General features: G+C 37.8%; 1 protein-coding gene across 1 annotated transcript in view; it reads left to right on the top strand.

The window, feature by feature from the left end:
- Nucleotides 1-21,587, top strand: part of TMEM244 (transmembrane protein 244) — a 48,560-nt gene that overhangs the window by 11,542 nt on the left and 15,431 nt on the right. Inside the window, exons 2-4 of the mRNA XM_088840482.1 lie at nucleotides 14,876-14,961; nucleotides 16,798-16,871; nucleotides 20,534-20,659. Coding sequence (XP_088696608.1) covers nucleotides 14,876-14,961; nucleotides 16,798-16,871; nucleotides 20,534-20,659 — 286 coding nt within the window. The remainder of the gene's footprint in view (nucleotides 1-14,875; nucleotides 14,962-16,797; nucleotides 16,872-20,533; nucleotides 20,660-21,587) is intronic.

Raw genomic sequence — 21,587 nt, 5'->3', positions numbered from 1 at the left:
TTAAATCTCTAGAATTTAGAAAATCAAAGAGGCAAGTGGGGCCTCTTTAGCACATTAGAACTTTTTGAACTTTAGAAGCTAGGAAAGAAATTGAGAAGACCTGAACTGACTGAAAACTACTCACCAGTACAGGAAAACTAGAGAATTTAATTTGTCTTCCCCTACGCCCCCGGAACTACCTCAATCTAATAACCAACACTATCATATAGTTTTTCTAAAGTCTATATAGAGCTCTGTTTTCCAGATGTTTGTCTTAATAATAGTTTAACAGCAAACCTTCTATTAAGTACAGGTCTGCTATTTGCTATTAAATACAAATACAAATCTGTATTTGCTGTTAAATACAAGTACACAGACCTGCTAGTTACTCTGCCACTTTCTGGGAAGGATTCTAGGAACTGTCCCTATTCAGCTTAGTTCAGTTCGTTCACTCAGTTGTATCTGACTCTTCGTGATCCCATGGACTGCAGCACGCCAGGCCTCCCTGTCCATCACCAACTCCCGGAGTTAACCCAAACTCATCCCCATTAAGTTGGTGATTCCATCCAACCATCTCATCCACTGTCGTCCCCTTCTCCTCCTGCCTTCAATCTTTCCCAGCATCAGGGTCTTTTCAAATGAGTCAGCTCTTCACATCAGATGGCCAAAGTATTGGAGTTTCAGCTTCAACATCCATCCTTCCAGTGAACACTTAGGACTGATCTCCTTTAGGATGGACTAGTTGGATCTCCTTGCAGTCCAAGGGACTCTCAAGAGTCTTCTCCAACACCACAGTTCAGAAGCATCAATTCTCCGGCGCTCAGCTTTCTTCATTGTCCAACTTTCACATCCATACATGACTACTGGAAAAACCATAGCCTTGACTAGACGGACCTGGGTTGGCAAAATAATGTCTCTGCTTTTTAATATGCTGTCTAGGTTGGTCAAAACTTTCTTTCCAAGGAGTGTCTTTTAATGTCATGGCTGCAGTGACCATCTGCAGTGATTTTGGAGCCCAGAAAAATAAAGTCTCTCGCTGTTTCCCCATCTATTTGTCATGACATGACGGGACCAGATGCCATGATCTTAGTTTTCTGAATGTTGAGCTTCAAGCCAATTTTTTCACTCTCCTCTTTCACTTTCATCAAGAGGCTTTTGAGTTCCTCTTCACTTTCTGCCATAAGTGTGCTGTCATCTGCATATCTGAGGTTATTGATATTTCTCCCGGCAATCTTGATTCCAGCTTGTGCTTCTTCCAGCCCAGCTTTCCTCATGATGTACTCTGCATAGAAGTTAAATAAGCAGGGTGACAATATACAGCCTTGATATACTCCTTTTCCTATTTGGAACCAGTCTGTTGTTCCATGTCCAATTCTGACTGTTGCTTCCTGACCTGCATACAGGTTTCTCAAGAGGCAGGTCAGGTGGTCTGGGATTCCCATCTCTTTAAGAATGTTCCACAGTTTATTGTGATCCACACAGTCAAAGGCTTTGGCACAGTCAATAAAGCAGAAATAGATGTTTTTCTGGAACTCTCTTGCTTTCTTCATGATCCAGCGGATGTTGGCAATTTGATCTCTGGTGCCTCTGCCTTTTCTAAAACCTGCTTGAACATCTGGAAGTTCACAGTTCACATATTGCTGAAGCCTGGCTTGGAGAATTTTGAGCATGACTTTACTAGTGTGTGAGGTGAGTGCAACTGTGTGGTAGTTTGAGCATTCTTTGGCATTGCCTTTCTTTGGGATTGGAATGAAAACTGCCCTTTTCCAGTCCTGTGGCCACTGCTGAGTTTTCCAAATTTGCTGGCAGATTGAGTGCAGCACTTTCACAGCATCATCTTTCAGGATTTGAAATAGTTCCACTGGAGTTCCATCACCTCCACTAGCTTCGTTCGTAGTGATGCTTTCTAACGCCCACTTGACTTCACATTTCAAGATGTCTGGCTCTAGGTGAGTGATCACACCATCGTGATTATCTTGGCTGTGAAGATCTTTTTTGTACAGTTCTTCTGTGTATCTTGCCACCTCTGCTTAATATCTTCTGCTTCTGTTAGGTCCACACCATTTCTGTCCTTTATCGAGCCCATCTTTGCATGAAATGTTCCCTTGGTATCTCTAATTTTCTTGAAGAGATCTCTTGTCTTTCCTATTCTGTTGTTTTCCTCTATTTCTTTGCATTGATCGCTGAGGAAGGCTTTCTTATCTCTCCTTGCTATTCTTTGGAACTCTGCATTCGGATGCTTATATCTTTCCTTTTTTCCTTTGCTTTTCACTTACATAGGTTACCATGCTTCATGTGAGGTGAACTCTATACTGGACACCCCTATTTGATTTAGAGAAGTTCATTTTCTGCAAAGACAGCCGTTCACAGCCCAGCCAGCTATTCATCAGCACCTTCTGATAACACTCTATCCAACCAGAGTGCCACATACCAGATAGTGATTAGCTCTCTAGTCAGATTCTCACTTTCACTCTGTCTCTCTCTGTCTCTTTTTTTTGTTTTGCATGAGAGGGAGTTAATTAGTTGAGAGAAGAGTTAAAAGAAGAAACAGAGAGAAACAGAGACCAGAAGAGTTTAGTCCTAACCATATAGTGGCTTTGCAGTGTCATTGTTTGCTTATCTTCTTAGTTGCTGCTGGTCCTAAATGGTGACAAAGTATACTTGAGCAACTACGATGGTCTTTTTGATTCTGAAATTTTTTCAGTCATCACCATGATAGTTCTGTTCCCTACAACTAGAAAAAGAGCCTAATGAACATATTGAAATTTGAAATGTAATTTAAAATACTGGTCCTACAAATAATATTTATACTGCTTGTAGTATCTGCCATAGTTGTTGACAAGATGAGTAGGTCCATGTTTTCTTTTTAGGTCTTCTAGTGGGGATGGAGATAATCACTTATCTACAGAATTTTAAATGCTCTTAAATGGCACCAGTATAATTGTTGTCGTTCAGTCTCTTAAGTCGTGTTGACTCTTTTCGATCCCATGGACTGCAGCACGCTGGGCTTTCCTGTCTATCACCACTCCCGGAGCTTGCTCAGATTCACGTCTGTTGAGTCTCTGATGCCCTCCAACCATCTCATCCTCTGTCTCCCCCTTCTCCTCCTGCCCTCAATCTTTCCCAGCATCAGTCTTTTCCAGTAAATCAGCTCTTTGCACCAGGTGGCCAAAGTACTGGAGCCTCAGACCTTCCAGTGAATATTGGATTTCCTTTAGGATTGATTTCCTTTAGGTTTGACTGGTAGAGTTGGAATTATCCTTCAAGATTAGGAATTCTTGATCTGGGATCCACAGTGGGCTTCTGAGATTCTGGACAATACTGAATTTGCACACATTTTTTGGTGTGTGTATACTTGAGCATATCTATTTTTCCACATAGGTGATAGTTTACATTAGCTATTCCACAAGACAGTTAAGTACAAAAGTGTTAAAAACCTCACTGCCTAATTTTACAGATAAAAATATCACTGAGTAATTTACCCACAGTCTAGCAATCTGTAACTGCTAGAGACTAGGTTTCTTTCATTCTTTCATTAAAAATTTATAAAATACAGTAAAAAAGAAAAAGAAAAAATGCTTTTAACATGTAAGGACAAACACCATTAAGAATTTTCTATTTCTTACCAGTAGTACACGTTTGGGTTCAGAATAACACCTTTGAAAATACATATTGATATATTGCTTTCTAATAGACTTGCACTAAGTTCCACTCGCATCAGCAATCTAGAATAGTGAATATTTTATCACCAGAGCAAGTTATTCTTTTTTAAAAAAAAGAAAATATTTTGGATAACTTGGTAAGAGTTCAATAGTGTCTCGTAGTGTGTGTTTATTATTAGTGAAGTAAAAGATTTTATTTATTTTTTTATTTCTGTTGGAAATATGTCACTTGTCTGTCTTATCCATTTACATTAAGAACCCAGTTTTCTTAGCTGTCCATCCAATCCTGTTAAGTAATCCTACCTCAGGAGAAAACTGTAGGAGAAAGCAAACCTTCTGTTTATCTCCTGGATTTGTTCTTGCATTCTCAGTAGATCTTTGCTTTGCAATCATCTGAGAGATTTGTTAAAATGTAAATACCTGGATCCTACCCACTGTCTACAGAATCCAAATATCTAGGTATGGGGTGTGAAAAATTTGTGCTTTTAACATGCAAACACTTCTTATTTCTTAAGAATAATAAAATTTGAAGACTACTTAAAGGACAAGTAGGCTGATATTAAATATAAAGTGTGTGTACCATTATACTTCTTACAAAAAGTCTCTATGAAACCCAGGTTATCTTTCTTCTGTGAGGTAATTTTGCCTTTATAAAGTTTAATTTCTGCTTCATGGTTAATAAACTTGGTATAAAATTACAGATCTATCAGTGACCAGCTTTGTAAATATCCTTAATTTCTATGAACTTCTCTTTGTCTATAAAGAGGCAATTATAATCCTAGCTCATGTGTTTATTTTGAAGGGTGAGCTAATCTACACAAGTATACTGTAAACGGTCATATAAATGTTGGATATATTTTCTTGTTCTAATTGTTTATCGTATGGTAGTTTTGGCTGCCTCACTTCCTTTGTAATGCCAGGAAGTCTGAAACAGCTTTGGGCACAGTATCAACACTCAATAATTATCCACTGATTGATTACCGTCTTGAGGTACATCAAAGACTGCCTTAATATGAGGTGGTGTTCATTGTGGTCTGGGTTCTGACTAATCATAATGGATACTCCTTAAACAATTCCTGTGCAGACTGAAAGTCAGCCATGCTTCTATTAACCCTAAGACTGTAATGAGTCATTCAGTTCATTTCATTGAGTACCTACTATGTGCCAGGAACCACAGCAGACACTAAAAGTACATTAGTGAGCACAATGGACAAATCCCTTCCCTCCCAGCCCTTTCTAGATGAAATGGGTATCATAGAGCAATTACGCATGGTATCTTTTAGCAGTTCCTTGAAGAAATTTCATACATGTGGAAGACATCCTGTCAGACTGTTATCAGACGATAAGAGAAATTCAACAGACAAAAAGAGTGAAATGTAGCTATCAATTCCAGAAGGATGGAATTAGTAAGAGCTTTTCCTTTTTGAATTATGCCCAGTCAAACCAGGATATGATCTGGCAAGACAGTAGAGCGAGTTATACAGTTGAAGTTCTCAAGCTGCACTGAAGTTCTGAGTCCTTAGGGAGCCACCTGCACAAACTCATACTCTATGTTAGTCCCAGTCTAGTCTTTATGAAGGAAATGGTCCTGGTTTCGTCAGATTCTGAAACCTCAAATGAATAGAACTTTCCTCTATTCTTTTATAGTGAGTACAGTTCTTCCTTAGTTTCAACTCATTAAAAAAGTGTTTTATTGTTTAGGACAGAGGAAGGAAGTCTGGCATCCAAATATCTTAATCATTAAAGATGCTAAAGACTAGTTGTAGCAGACAGGTTTTTTGTTTTGAAAAAAACCCCATATTTATCATATACTATATTTGCACACTTTAAAGACTTGTGAACTTATATTCTACTCTCAAAATAATTTTGCAGTTTTTCACAAACACAAAATGAGAGATGTTTTTTAATGTAGAAATTGCATTATTAATCTGTGTGTGAACGTGATAAATCTCCAGTTACAATCAATTACTACCCACATTCACACTAATGAGGGTTATGTTAGGGACAAAGGAGAGTGTTAGAGAGCACCCAACAAAGGATAATAAGCCAGGGAAAACTTCTTGGAGGAAGTGAGGTCTCAGATGCGACCAGAAAAAATAAGTGAGAGTTAGCTTTCCAAAGAGAGAAGGAGTTAATTTTATATTAGGGGATATCATTTGGAAAACTCAGCAGTGGCCACAGGACTGGAAAAGGGCAGTTTTCATTCCAATCCCAAAGAAAGGCAATGCCAAAGAATGCTCAAACTACCACACAATTGCACTCATCTCACACGCTAGTAAATTCATGCTCAAAATTCTCCTAGCCAGGCTTCAGCAATACGTGAACCATGGACTTCCAGATGTTCAAGCTGGTTTTAGAAAAGGCAGAGGCACCAGAGATCAAATTGCCAACATCTGCTGGATCATGGAGAAAGCAAGAGAGTTCCAGAAAAACATCTATTTCTGCTTTATTGCTGAAACTCCAATACTTTGGCCACCTCATGCAACGAGTTGACTCACTGGAAAAGACTCTGATGCTGGAAGGGATTGGGGGCGGGAGGAGAAGGGGACGAAAGAGAATAAGATGGCTGGATGGCATCACCGACTCGATGGACACAACTTTGAGTGAACTCCGGGAGTTGGTGATGGACAGGGAGGCCTGTTGTGCTGTGATTCATGGGGTCGCAAAGAGTCAGACACGACTGAGCGAATGAACTGAACTGAATTGAACTGACGTGAACTGCTTCATTGACTATGCCAAAGCCTTTGACTGCGTGGATCACAACAAACTATGGAAAATTATGAAAGAGATGGGAATACCAGACCACCTGACTTGCCTCTTGAGAAACCTGTATGCAGGTCAGGAAGCATCAGTTAGAACTGGACATGGAACAACAGACTGGTTCCAAATAGGAAAAGGAGTACATCAAGGCTGTATATTGTCACCCTGCTTATTTAACTTATATGGAGAGTACATCATGAGAAATGCTGGGCTGGATGAAGCACAAACTGGAATCAAAATTTCTGGGAGAAATATCAATAAACTCAGATACGCAGACAACACCACACTTATGGCAGAAAGCGAAGAAGAACTAGAGTCTCTTGATGAAAGTGAAAGAGGAGAGTGAAAAAGTTGGCTTGAAACTCGACATTCAGAAAACTAAGATCATGGCATCTGGTCCCATCCCTTCATGGCAAATAGATGGGGAACCAGTGGCTGACTTTATTTTTCTGGGCTCCAAAATCACTGCAGATGCTGATTGCAGCCATGAAATTAAAAGATGCTTACTCCTTGGAAGGAAAGTTATGACCAACCTAGACAGCATATTAAAAAGCAGAGACATTACTTTGCCAACAAAGTTCCATCTAGTCAAGGCTATGGTTTTTCCAGTAGTCATGTATGGATGAGAGTTGGACTATAAAAAAGCTGAGCACCGAGCAATTGATGCTTTTGAACTGTGATGTTTGAAAAGACTCTTTAGATTCCCTTGGACTGCAAGGTGATCCAGCCTGTCCATCTTAAATGAGATCAGTCCTGGGTGTTCATTGGAAAGACTGATGTTGAAGCTGAAACTCCAATACTTTGGTCACCTGATGCTAAGAGCTGCCTCATTTGAAAAGACCCTGATGCTGGGAAAGATTGAGGGCAGGAGGAGAAGGGGATGACAGAGGATGAGATGGTTGGATGGCATCACCAACTCAATGGACATGGGTTTGGATAGACTCTGGCAGTTGGTGTAGGACAGGGAAGCCTGGCAAGCTGCGGTTCATGGGGTCACAATGAGTCAGACACAACTGAGCGACTGTACTGAACTGAAAATATGGATAAGACATCATATTGGGCAGTGTTGTTGTGAGGATTAAAGAAAATGAGGTCTTTGCAAAGTAGCTAGCTCAGCCCTGGTAGATGTATATATTAAACAAAGGTGACCCACCTACCCTACCTCTAGGAAACAGGGATATTCCTCAAATTTCTATTAAAAAAATTTATATTTTTACAGTTTATAAAGATGTTCACCAGTTGCATAAACTTATTGAGAACTTTTTACAAAATTATTATGGAAAAATAAGCATATAGTAATGCAAACAGAAAAATAGAATGAATTTCATTTATCCATGACCTAACTTTGCAATTATCAACTCGGTTCAATCTTGTTACATCTACATAGCCACCTATTCTCCAGTTTTTACTTTGAGGCTAACTCAGAAATCTTATTATTTCATCTGCAAGTATTTCCATATATATCTTTAAAAATAGGTACTCAAAAAATAGTCATCATACAACCATAATACCTTAAAATATTAACAAGAATTCTCTAGCATTATCAAATATCCAGTCAAGTTCAAATAGCTAAAACTCTCATAAATATCTTATATTTCATGGTGTGGTTCAGGATTCAAATATATATTCTAAAAGAATAAATTAACATTTTGGTGCTAGCTATGTACTGAGACTGCTACAAATTCTGACTGTTATATATTGAATTTTTCTAAAGTACAGTAATAATATTTGTATCAGATGAAATTTTGTGTTCAGTCATTTGGGCAGCATTTTTAAGTGCCTTTCCTTTGGTAATTCAATACTATTTTTTTTTTCTAACCTCTGCCACTAAATAAAGGTTTGACCTTGGGCCATTCACTCAACCTATCCAAATCTCTGTTTCTATAATTTTAAAAAGAAACTGTTGAACTAGGATTGATTATTCAGCATGGTTTTCTTCCAAACCTACCAGGTGGAAGGCAGGACAGCCCAGGGTGAAGAGAGTTCAGACATCCAGCAGATCTGGACTGGAGCCCTGCCACGTACAGGCCGTGTGAGCTGGGATAAGTTTACCCTCTCTCTGCCTCAGTTTCTAAATCTGTGAAGTACAGTTGATAGTTACCCAGATTCATGATGGAGTGGTATGGGGAGGGTGGATAAAATGAGAATATATGGGTACAGTGCTTGGCACATAGTAATCCCACAATAAATAGTAAGTGTAGTGACTCTCAAGAGTTTGGGGCAGGATTAAGAGGATGAGGCTGGAAGGAAAGGGAGTGGTTAGAGCTGTATTGTCTAATACAGTACCCGCTGGCTACACAAGGCTATGAGCACTTGAAATGTGAGTAGGCCAAGTTGAGATGTGTTATTAATAAAATTCACCCTGGGATTCTAAGATGTACTGTGAACAAGCAAGAAATACCACAATAATAGCTTCTAATATTTACTATATGTTGAAATTTTATGTTGGATATATTGGCTTAAATAAAATATTATCAAAATTAGTTTTTCTTTCTTTACTTTTATGAAAGTGATTCATAGAGAAATTTAGATGACATAACATGTGGCTTGCATTATAAATATCTATTTATAGACTATATGTTACTTATTTATGGAAATTTATTGGACAGAATGGGTTAGATCAAATGACCCTCTCCCTTAAGCCCCCACAACTTGTTGATTCTGTTTCTTCACTGGCCCTTACGTTTGTGTTCTCCATCTCCACTGCTGGTCAAGTGTATTAAAAACCCTTTTATTTTATTCTTTGGATTCTTAATCAAGATATAATTGGCCTATAACACTGTGTTAGTTTAAGGTGCACAGAAAGTTGATTTGATATATTTATATACTGCAGTATGATTACCACTAGTGCATTAGCTAATACCTCTATCATGTCACAAAGTTAGCATTTCTTTCAATGCCTTTCTTGCTTAATAGTCCCTCTCCAGTCTACACTGTGCTCAGTTGCTAAGTCATGTCTGACTCTTTGTGACACCATGGACTGTGTAACCCACCAGGCACCTCTGTCCATGGGATTTCCCAGGCAAGAATACTGGAGTGGGTTGCCATTTCCAGTCTACTATTCTTAAATCTTTCACAGTCTTCCCTTCAGAGACATTGGAAATTTTATCAAAGCATAAAGTTCCCTTCATGATCCTTTTTCTAAAATTTATTTATTTTAATTGGAGGCTAATTACTTTACAATATTATAGTGGTTTTTGGCCATACATTGACATGAATCAGCCATGGGTGTACATGTGTTCCCCATCCTCTTTAAACTCTCTTACCACCTCTGCCCCCCACCACCCAGCACATCTTTGCAGGTACTTCTTTTGCCTTGAGCAGAATCCTGACCTCCACCCCAGCGTAATGGTTAAGAGTTAGCAGAATTTGAATCACAGCTCTGCAATTTACTGACAAGATTTGAAAAACTAACTAGACCTCTTTGAGCCTCATTGCTCTTTTCTCTAAAAATAATAATAATAATAGACTTGGACTAAATGAATAGGCTTATCTTTCAGACTTTTTCTGAGGATTAAATGAGATAATGCAAGCATGAGATAATGCATGTGTGCTACTCAGTTGCTTCGGTCATGTCCAACTCTTTGCGACCGGATGGACTGTAGCCCACCTCTGTCCGTGGGATTCTCCAGGCAAGAATACTAGACTGGGTTGCCATTCCCTCCTCCAGGGAATCTTCCCAACCCAGGAATCAAACCCCCTGTCTCTGGCATCTCCTGCACTGGCAGATGGGTTCTTTACCACTAGCGCAACCTGGGAAGCCTGAGATAATGCATAGACAGTGCCAAGTACACAGTTTTTCTGTTTTTTTTAAAGTCCCTTAGTTGTGTCCAACTCTTTGCGACCCCATGGATTGTACAGTCTATGGAATTCTCCAGGCCAAAATACTGGAGTGGGTAGCCTTTCCCTTTTCCAAGGGATCTTCCCAAACCAGGGATCGAACCCAGGTCTCCCACATTGCTGGCGGATTCTTTACCAGCTGAGTCACAAGGGAAGCCCGAGAATACTGGAGTGGGAAGCCTATCCCTTCTCCAGGGTATCTTCCCCACCCAGGAATCAAACCAGGATCTCCTGCATTACAGGTCGATTTTTTACCAACCGAGCTATGAGGGAAGTACACAGTTAACCTACAATGAATGTTAGTGTTGAATGTTTCCCCCTGGAAAAGTGTTCCTTGTCACCCCACCCTCCACAAACCCCTGTCTCTCCCTCAGGTTTCCATAGCACTCTGTGTGTGTATGCTTGCTAAGTCACTTCAGTTGTGTCGGACTCTTTGCAACACTGTAGACTGTAGCCTGTCAGCTGCTTCTGTCCATGGGATTCTCTAGGCAAGAATTCTGGAATGAGTTGCCATGCCCTCCTCCAGGGGATCCTCCTGACCCAGGGATTGAACTCAGATTTCCGGCATTCAGGTGGTTTCTTTACCGCTGAGCCACCAGGGAAGCCCCATAGCACTCTGTACACTCCTCAATCCCAGCTTTTCTGTCTGTATTATAGCCATCCACCAGTCTTGCCTCTAGATCAGTAGTCTTCAAAGCTTGGTTTTAGAAGCAGCAGTGCTAGCATCCCCTGGAAACTTGTTAGAAATGCAAATTCCTGGAGCCCACCCTAGAACTACTGAATAAAAAACTCTGGGGCTAGGGCTCGGAAATCTGTTTTAACAGGGCCTCAATGTGAGTTCTGATATTCATACATTTGATGAACACTGCTACACTGGGTATTTATGCCTGGGACCACATCCAATTCATCTTGCAATGCCACCCAGCCCAGTGACTATTTGTCAAATGAAAAAAATGGATGAATGAATCCTGATGACAGTGTGGGGCCGTTGAAGGATAGCCAGTAGGGGAATGTCATGGTCTGATTGCCTTTTAGAAAGTTACTTTTGTAGACTGTATAGAGAAAAGATTACAGGCAGAAATTACTAGAGGCAACTGAATTTGCTTATAGGAAAATTATGATTTGAAAATCTAGATTTATTATGCAGGCAGGAAAAACAGTTATTTACAAAAAGAGTGCCTTGTTTTTCAATATATTCCATTGAAAACAGTTTTAAAATGTGTATTATACCATTCTATTGATAAGTATTGTTTTATAAACTTGTTGGGGAAAGTAGGTATACCTATATGTTATAAATTTGTCAATAAATGTGTCCTCTCACAAATTATGATTTCATTAAAAAGTAGTTCCAGATATCTTACACATTTTTAGCATTTGTGGGTTTTCAAAGTGTGAAGCACAATCCTCTGTTTGGATTATGAAAGCAAAATTGTATAGCAAATAAGTATATTTAAAAATTAAAATGTTACTTAAATTTCAGTATTAACATAGAAATAAGAGAAGTTTCATGTTTGACTACATATTAGTATAGAGACTACATATTGTTTATCTTCTTTGGATGGAAATTGAATAAACAATCATCTAGAAATATTTCAAGTAGAGGTTCAGTTCAGTTCAGTTCAGTCACTCAGTCGTGTCCGACTCTTTGCGACCCCATGAATCACAGCACGCCAGGCCTCCCTGTCCATCACCAACTCCCAGAGTTCACTCAAACTCATGTCCATCGAGTCGGTAATGCCATCCAACCATCTCATTCTCTGTCGTCCCTTTCCCTTCCCGCCCCCAAACCCTCCCAGCATCAGAGTCTTTTCCAGTGAGTCAACTCGTCACATGAGGTGGCCAAAGTATTGGAGTTTCAGCTTTAGCGTCAGTCCTTCCAATGAACACCCAGGATTGATCTCCTTTAGAATCAATTGGATCTCCTTGCAGTCCAAGGGACTCTCAAGAGTCTTCTCCAGCACCACAGTTCAAAAGCATCAATTCTTCGGCAATCAGCTTTCTTCACAGTCCAACTCTCACATCCATACATGACCACGGGAAAAACCATAGCCTTGACTGCTGCTGCTGCTGCTAAGTCACTTCAGTCGTGTCCGACTCTGTGTGACCCCATCGATGGAAGCCCACCAGGCTCCCCCGTCCCTGGGATTCTCCAGGCAAGAACACTGGAGTGGGTTGCCATTTCCTTCTCCAATGTGTGAAAGTGAAAAGTGAAAGTAAAGTCGCTCAGTCGTGTCCGACCCTTAGCGACCCCACGGACTGCAGCCTACCAGGCTCCTCCGTCCATGGGATTTTCTAAGCAATAGTACTGGAGTGGCTTGCCATTACTAGATGGACCTTTGTTGGCAAAGTAATATCTCTGCTTTTTAATATGCTATCTAGGTTGGTCATAACTTTCCTTCCAAGGAGTTCTTAATACCCAAATTAAAAGTAAAGCAAATTTATATTAATGTATAGAATAAAGAGTAAAACAAATCGAAAGACATATGACCTTCCAGAAAATTGTAAGACTGCAGAAGCCCTAAAGTTGCTCCCTATCGTAATACTCATATTCCATCAGCAGATTCTCATACCAACAACTGGGCAGGAATTGATCCAACTTAAATGTGGGAACAGTATCTGGACCTTCAACTCAGATGAAGCTTTCATATTTTCTCTTGACCTCTAAGTCATCTTCTCTACAAATGAGAAAAAGTAGAAACATCTATCACTTTGCCAACAAGGGTCCATATAGTCAGAGATATGGTTTTTCCATTAGTCATGTACCAATGTGAGAGCTAGACCATAAAGAAGGCTGAGCACCAAAGAATTGATGCTTTTGAACAGTTTTGCTGAAGAATACTCTTCAGAGTTCCTTGGTCTGCAAGAAGATCAAGCCAGTCAATCCTAAAGGAAATCAACCCTGAATATTCACTGGAAGGACTGATGCTGAAGCTCCAATACTTTAGCCACCTGATGCAAAAAGCTCACTCATTAGAAGAGACCCATTAGAAAAGATGCTGGGAAAGACTGAGGGCAGGAAGAGAAGGCAGCAACAGAGGATGAGATGGTTGGATGGCATCACTGACTCAATGGACATGAGTTTGAACAAACTCACGGAGAAAGTGAAGGACAGGGAAGCCTGGCTTGCTGCAGTCCATGGAGTCACAAAGTGTCAGACATGACTTAGTGAATGAGTACACACAAAAGAAGGGTCATGAAGGAAGAAAGAACAGGAGACAAAGAATGGGAAATATTGAAGAGCAAAGGGAGGTTGAGAACAATGGGCAGAAAGAGAAGGGATTTGATGAGCAAAGGGAAATCTACAGGCAATGGGTATGAGAGGCCAAGAGTGACATGGGGTAGGGAGAGAGAAAGGTAGGGTTCTGAAGGTCTCAAAACCCTGGAGTCTGGGTTTCATATGGCATTCTTAGGCCCAAGAGGTCACCTAGTTTTAGTAGTTGAAAGAAGTGAGTTGTTAGTAAATCTATAAATTTAATCCATTCAACTAGTTGGTTGTGATGGGATCTGTGCTACTGTCTTCTCTTCTTGCGTCTACGGAAGGAGAGCTCCTTCTGTACCCAGCCAATTAAAAGACTTGGTCAAGTTGGTGGATCAGTTATTCAGAGAAAAGAGCTGTCCTAAAGTGTTAAAGTGTTGAGTGAACAAGATGACTTCTTAAAAGATTCCAAAGGAAAAGAACAAACCAAAAAAATCCCATATGAAATGCTAACATTTTTACTATATTCACAAGAATATATTTTAAAAGATCAATAATGAGGTCTTCTAAACATTTTCAATTGCTCATTGGCTTTTCAAATGCTTATTCATATGAGCTGCCTATTTATATACCTTGTCCCTTTTTCATTGGTTTGTCTGTCTCTTTTATATTCAAATATGTTTAGATATTGCAGATATCAATCCTTCGCCTGTGATATATGTGGCAAATGTTTTCTCCTGTTCTAGTTCTTGACATTTAAACCTTAAATCCATCTGAAGTTTATTTTGGTGTTTCATACAAGACTGCAATCTAATGAGATTTTTTTTTTTAATCTAGAAGTTAGACAATTTTCACAACACTATTTGTTGAATAATCCATCTGTTTGTCATTTATCTGCAGTGCTTCCTTCTTAAGTCTCACAGGTGGTAAAATCCTTCTCAGGACCATCTATTATGTTTTAGCCAATTGCTCTGTAAATTCTAGCACAGGAATTTAACTATTGTTGTATAATTTTTTTGTTTATACTTTTCAAAATTTCTTAGCCTTTCTCATATTTTCCTATCATGGCAGCTGAGATTTAGAATAATTCCATCAGGTAAAAACAAAAATATTGACACAACATTGTAAAACATAAATTTTGTAAAATTTATGTAATTATGTAAAAACATAAATATTGTTGTGGTAGATGATGGATAGGTAGTGTGGATTTATGTACTGCATTAATCCTTGCTGCAGACATGTACTATGCCAGCTTCTCTAGTCGGCAACACTTTTATTGTGTACTTTGAAGTCCTTCCCACCCCATAGGTCTCCAGGCAAAACAAGGCTAGCCATCGTGATCTAGCAGTCATTCATTGTCTTTTGTTTGTCAGACTCCTTACCAACAACCATGTGAAAAAGCCCAGGCTTTTGGAGCTCACCCCTGTGTTCTCTGCAGGTTGTTTGGCAGAACCTTCTCATATGTGTCATCCTTTTCTACACTGTGTACTACGTGGTTCTGGGCATGTGCTGTGTGATACTCAAGTAAGTATAACATCACCTTCAAACAATTCAAAAGTTCAGATCCAACACGAAAGAAGTTCACATAGAATACTCAACGTGTCTTTATAGAATAAAGGGTGCAGATTTTTTCCCATGGTATATTTTCTTCGTTTTTTTTTAAGTGAAAATAAGCAAATGTGTCACCTTAAATGATACAAGTAGCGATCATGAAATGAATAGAACCAGGCAGGATTGCTCCTCTTATGAGGATGATCATAGAAAGAAAGTCAAGCTATTACTCCCTGGGCTGGTGTTGCATCAGAGATCAGAGGGCATTTGAACTAGAAGGGAATTTAGATATAATCTATATCCAATTTAAATATTTTCTGTTACATACTGGAAATAGCTTTAGACAGAATCAGGAGATCTGCATTCCAGCTCAGGTTCTTACTAACTTCCTGAATCATCCTGACTAAGCCAGAGAGCTTCTCTTACTTCAATTATCTTCATTTGTCAAGTGAAGGTAATAATCCAAAAAAGAGTTATCATGAGGACCAAGTTATACATGTATTTTTAAAGATATTTTTAAGTGTGAGGCATTTTTTTTTAGGTAATTTTTCTTTATCTTGCTAGGGTTGAATTTTATCCTTACAGATTTGCTTGCCAATACATTGATTTCCTCGAAATACATTATGTATAGCTACAAAGAATTTTCTAGGAATTGATTGTTTATACAATTGGATTTTATTGTGTAAGCAGGGAATTGGGACTTTTCCATTTCAGTGTGCAAATCAATGCCCAGAAATGATTATATTGACTTTTGCAGTGGGAATGATGCTATAAAGCTTGCTTGCAGGCAAGCCCACTGAGGAGGAGTCTGATATGTTCACACATAGTTTCAGCTATTGCCTGGGACTGGAGATGGTGAGGCAGTGCCTAGAGCAGTGAAGGTCTTAGAATAGTTAGAGTTCTCTGAGCATGGGATTCCAAGAGTTTGTAGTTAATGTGAAGCAGAGGTGAGGAATTTGAAGTAACTTAAATCCCCAGGAGGCAGATAACTGATTGACCAGCTGCATGCAACTACAAACTTGTACATGGTAGGAGATGCAGAGTTTATACTCTGATTTAATTTTCATTTTTTTTCATTTTACTTTTGTATTGATATATAGTTGGTTTACAATGTTGTGTTAGTTTCTGGTGTATAACAAAGTGATTCAGATTTTTTTCCCATATAGATAATTACAAGATATTGAATATAGTTCCCTGTGCTATACAGTGGGTTCTTGTTGTTTATTTTATATGTAGCAGCATGCATCTGTTAATTCCAAGCTTCTAATTTATCCCTCTCCAACCCTTTCCCCTTTGGTAACTATAACTTTGTTTTCTATGTCTATTATGAAAATGTAGACTCATGTCTAATGTGAGTATAAACTCAGATTTTAGAACAGGAAGGGACCTCAGAGATTAATTGCTTCAATGTACAGGTAAGAAATGAAAGTTCAGAGAGGTTAAGCAACTGCCCAAGTTCACAGTTAACAGCATCATCAGAATTAGAGCTGGGCTCCGTTGCTTCCCAGTATATGCTCTCATCACAGTATTGGGTTTTGCACCCACATTTGATGGAAGGGACCTCCAAGACTACAGCTGAGGCCTCAAATACAATGAAGTCCACTTGGAGATCAGACTTCATTGGACAAAGACAGTGTGGATAAGGAAGATATTTGGCTTCCATTCAAGTCAACCAGTTTTTAAATGTGCCACAAAGTGATTAAAGCTGACTTGTCCTTGTATGGGAACACTTGAGGTGCAAAATGTTAATGTGCAACCTTATGAACTACCTCCTCCAGAGTAAACTGTTTTCATTTGTAACATCCTCAGGGTGTATGAGTTGGATGTCCTGGCACCATTTGACTTCAAAACAAATCCTTCGTGGCTCAACACAAATTATAAAGGTAACTGGTTTTAGTTTCCAATCTTTGTTAATTAGTGAACTAAATGCCTCCAAAAATCAAAATAGTTTTTGTTTTAGAAAAATTTTAAAAATATCAAGCCTTCTTCTCAGCCATCTGTATCCTATATCTGACTCCAAAAATGTAGAAAAGTGCCATCAAATTTTTTAAAATGACTATTGCTAAAAGATGGAAGAGGATGAAATAAGAGGATAGTTTTCCTAAATGAATTTTTATTTTAGTGATATTATGGATAAATTTTTTGTGCATTAAATATTTTTCAAAGAAAAGGCAGAAAAATGGCTTAATAGAATGATGTAGAAAGATATTTGTGACACATGAAATGGAAAATGAAGACTACAAAATAGTTTGTATAGTATAATTATTCATTTTTGTAGAATAGAGTAAAATGCATCATGTTAGTGGTAAGAAATCTGGAGAATTATGCAACAAACTGTTATCTCCCAGCTGGAATGACAGAGGACTTTCATTTTCTGCTTTGTACATTTCTGCTTTGTTTGACTTTTTTCCTTCCCCAAAATAGTGTAAAAGTTGTTGCAAAGGAAAAATGATAAGAAAGAATATAGTAGGAAAACTTTTTATCTCTTTTAAACTTACTATTTTTGTTGAAGAAATAATTATTCTTAACATTCTGTTAAGTTTCTTCTCACATTTTTAAAAAATGAATTGTGGATTCTTCAAACAGTGCAGTTCTTTAGAAAACCACTGGACATCTTTTTTTGGAACAAATATGCAAATATACAAAAATTGCCTGAAGCCAAATGTGACATGTATAGGAAACTTGGTCAGCTAGAACTACTGAATTTAAACTAAAAGTATCAGAACAGCCTTTCAAATGGGTAACCTTTTTTCGTGCCATTATTGATTCAATTTGGGATAGACAAAGATATCTTAGGACAAGAAATTTTCATTAATGAGAAATTATTTCATTATTGAGATACGAGTTCTAACATTCTATCTTAACTTCCACTTCACACATTTCCCTGTTGAAGATTGAATTAACTTTTTCTTCCAAGCCGATCCACAAATGATAAAGAAATAGTCACAAGAAAGAGTTACATAGGGGTTGTGTGTTTGGGGTAGAGAAAGAGATTTAAAATCCAACTGCCTTTGAGACAGTTAGTGATAGATAGGACAATGACACAGGCTTATTGGAGAAAGCTCTGTTTTGACATAGCAGAGATTAGTGAAAATCCTCAGAATGCCATGCACAGTCAACGTTGTTTGTTCGTCTCTCAAAAAACAACTAACATTTGTACAAAGATATCAATAAACCCTTAGCCTATTAGATCTTTAGTTTGGGGCTTGGAGAGATAAGTGTCATAACTCTTCAAAGTTATTGCTTTGAGAATCCAAACTTGTTTAATCTTGGAGATAAAATGTAAGAGTAATCTCAGAGCCTTGAGCATGTATTGAGGGTCAGGCTCTTGTCTGTTTCAACAGTTTTGTTACCTAGGAGATCAGGCTTAGCAAGGACACTGGAAAGTGTGAGTCCAATTGAGACATTTGACTACTAACATCTTTACCTTGCATCATAGAGATTGGATTATAAACTGTTTTCATTTTAAAATAAAATCCTCTCAACAGTTTTTGAGATAGATATGATAGTAATCCATTTCCCAAATTATCAAGGAATAATTAGACTGACCTAGAGGTTATAATCCTACTCAAGGTCATAGCACTCTTAAGCTATAAAGTGAAACTAGAATACTGGTATCCTGACTTCCAATTTTGTATGACTTCCTTTAAATCATGCTATCTCATATCATAGACAAAGCACAATCCTCCTCTATCAATATATGTAAATACAGTTTGTTCAAGACTGAAATCACTGTCTCTAAGCAGCTGCAAGTTAACTTGTAAAATCTGTAAATACTGATAAAAGTGGCGTCTCTATTTCCTTATAGTAACATGGAGGTTCCATGAGCCACTGGTGAAGGCTGAAATGCAGATGTGATGGGAAGAGCTAATGGCAATACGATACCACCGTATAGCTCCTTCCACAGCCTTGAGTTTAGAGGTCAGGACATGCTATAATTGTAACTCCATACAATAGAAAAGGAGCTAGTAGGAGTTCTCCATTCAATTTTAGAAATCTGTTGAGCTGAATGAAGTAGAATTGAAGAGGAATAAGTGTGAGGTCTTTTAAAAGGCTAGCACCTGAGACTTGCTTACTTATTTCATGTCTTGCTGACCCACTAGGCAATGGCTGGCATGTCTGTTAATAAATTACTTTTGCACAATAACAGATCATGTGACTATTTTACTTTTAGCTTTGAAAGTTAAAAAAAAAAGTAAAATAGCCTGCCTGGACTGATCAATTCGTTAATTATTTATATGAACATACCTATCATTTTCTGTGTTTTAAAAGAAAGGTAACTTTTATGGAAATTGATATCATTATGAAGAAACGTTGGTGGTATGTCACATGTATTTTCATTTTTATTTTTTTTATTAAATAAATTTATTTGTTAAAATAATTTAACTCCAAATACAACTGTTGAATTTGCATTGAGTTATAACTACAATTCATGTTTTAACTGAAAGGTCAAGGTTTAACAACTGACATTGTTACAAAACAATAAACTGTTGTTCAATTTTAAATGGTCAGTTGTATTAGAGCTCAACAATTAACTGTGAACTATATTTATCTCTGGGAAACCCCAAATCAATAAGAATAAGTCTGTTTCCAAAACCCACTGTAGTCATTCTTCAAACACTGATCAAGATTTAAGAGACGCACAATGACACGTTAATTAAAAAAAAAAAAAGACCCCCATAGTCTTTAACATTTGATTGGCTAAGGAGACAATTAAAGCTTACCCAAGCGCTAACACAGGACTATGGAAAAGAACAAAAAACTACAAAACAAACAAAAACCCAACAGCAACAAGCGAAATAAGCAAAGTTTGATGAATCTCATCTTTGGAACCACCACACTCTTAAGATCTGTATCAGGAAAAGAGACAAAGGTTGACTCTTCACATGTTCAAGGCTTTTAGAAGTTTATGGTACTGACCTAGGAATAGCTAGCTCTTTATATATGTTCAGGGAAAGCACTCTGAAAAAGCGTTCTGGATTTAGAAAAGTACCTCCATCCACACAAGTCATTTATGAGATGTTCTTTCATCCATGGTTATCCATTATGTTTCCCAGATGACTATCTGAACATACCCTTTTATTACAAAGACACAAAGGAACTCATTTCCAAGTTAGGTAATAACTGGTACTAAAAAAAAAGAAACATTATTGTTCAATAAACTATTAACATTTTTTTTCTGAAAATCAAGAGCTGAATTTTTCATTAGTTTTTAATATATCTTCAAATGAGATTTGAAATCTAGTTACAGATCAGTTACGTTGTAACTTTTCTTTATTGTATTTTACCTTCTAAAATGCTAAATGTAAAGAATATAAAACAGAAACTATGTACTGTTATTTCTCTATAAGTCCAACAATTGTTAAGAGATGGAATATTTTTAAAGTTCTTATTCAAATTTGAGGAATGTTAAGAGATGGAATGTTAAAAGTTTCTTACAGAAATTTTTTGGCAGAATAAGTTGTGGTTGTCCTGTTGCTAATTGTGTTTTAGAATTATTAATTGCTCTAATTCCCAATAATTCTATTCTTCCTTTTATTTGCAGTTCTTTTAGTCTCAACAGAGGTCACCTACTTTGTTTGTGGATTACTTTTCGTTCTGGTAGTGGAAGAGTGGGTTTGGGATTATGGTATTTCAGTAACTATTCTTCATGTTGCCATCACTTCAACTGGTAAGCAAACTAAAATAAAGGAAACAAAGTATATTCAATCTGGATATTGTACCTAAATCGATACATAAGAGTAAAACTTTGTTGATTGCATAGTGTCCTCTGATGGAGAAATAATAAAAACTGATGATAAAAGTTCTTCATCACCTCCCTCACACCTTCTCCCCCATCAAGTTCCTCTACCATTTCCTCAGAGAGGTTTCGATTAGCTACATTGTCCAATTCAAAACTGTATTGAAATGTAGCGGTTTCTTATTCTCTCCCATTCAACTTTTTATCACTTGCTCCCATTCACTTTGTTATCAGTTGTAAAGGGTTTGCCGCTATTAGAATTCTTTCCCTCCAAATCCTTTCTTGAAGCAGATGTTGTCCAAAGACTGGGAGCTAGGGCCTGAGGAAATCTGTACTTGCAAACTTCCTAATAATTATTTTAACAAAAATATGACTTCCCTTGTGGCTCAATGGTAAAGAATCTGCTTGCCAAGGGTTTTTATTTCTATTTATGAGCTTTGGAGTTTGAATAAAACAGATTCAAATTCCAGTCCTAATTTTCTGTCATGCGTTTGTCTGAGGCAAGCTATAACATCACTTATATTGTTAGACATAATTGCCTCATCTACAAAATGGGTGATATCTTGTGAAGCTTGTGTGAGAGAAGTTGTCTGACATGGTGTTTGGCCTATAATTACTGAGTAAAGGTAATTTTATCCATTCCTTCATCCATTTATTCAAGGTTTACTCTTCCATTGTAAGTTTTTATTTCTTACTGCCTTCCATTATTACAAAGAAACACATTGGTAAAAGCATGAGTGGTAATCAACCACAAGTTATAATTCAATGTTATTATTATTTATTAACTACTTATGTTTAGTTGCTTAGTCATGACTGACTCTTTGTGATCCCATCAACTGTAGTCCACCAGGCTCTTCTT

This window comes from Moschus berezovskii, chromosome 10 (genome assembly GCF_049115385.1).
Source record: "Moschus berezovskii isolate FMDL1 chromosome 10, NW_MosBer_1.0, whole genome shotgun sequence".
In the NCBI taxonomy this organism is placed as follows: domain Eukaryota; kingdom Metazoa; phylum Chordata; class Mammalia; order Artiodactyla; family Moschidae; genus Moschus; species Moschus berezovskii.
The sequence above is the reverse complement of the archived record's forward strand: the minus strand, read 5'-3'. Positions and strand labels throughout refer to the sequence as shown.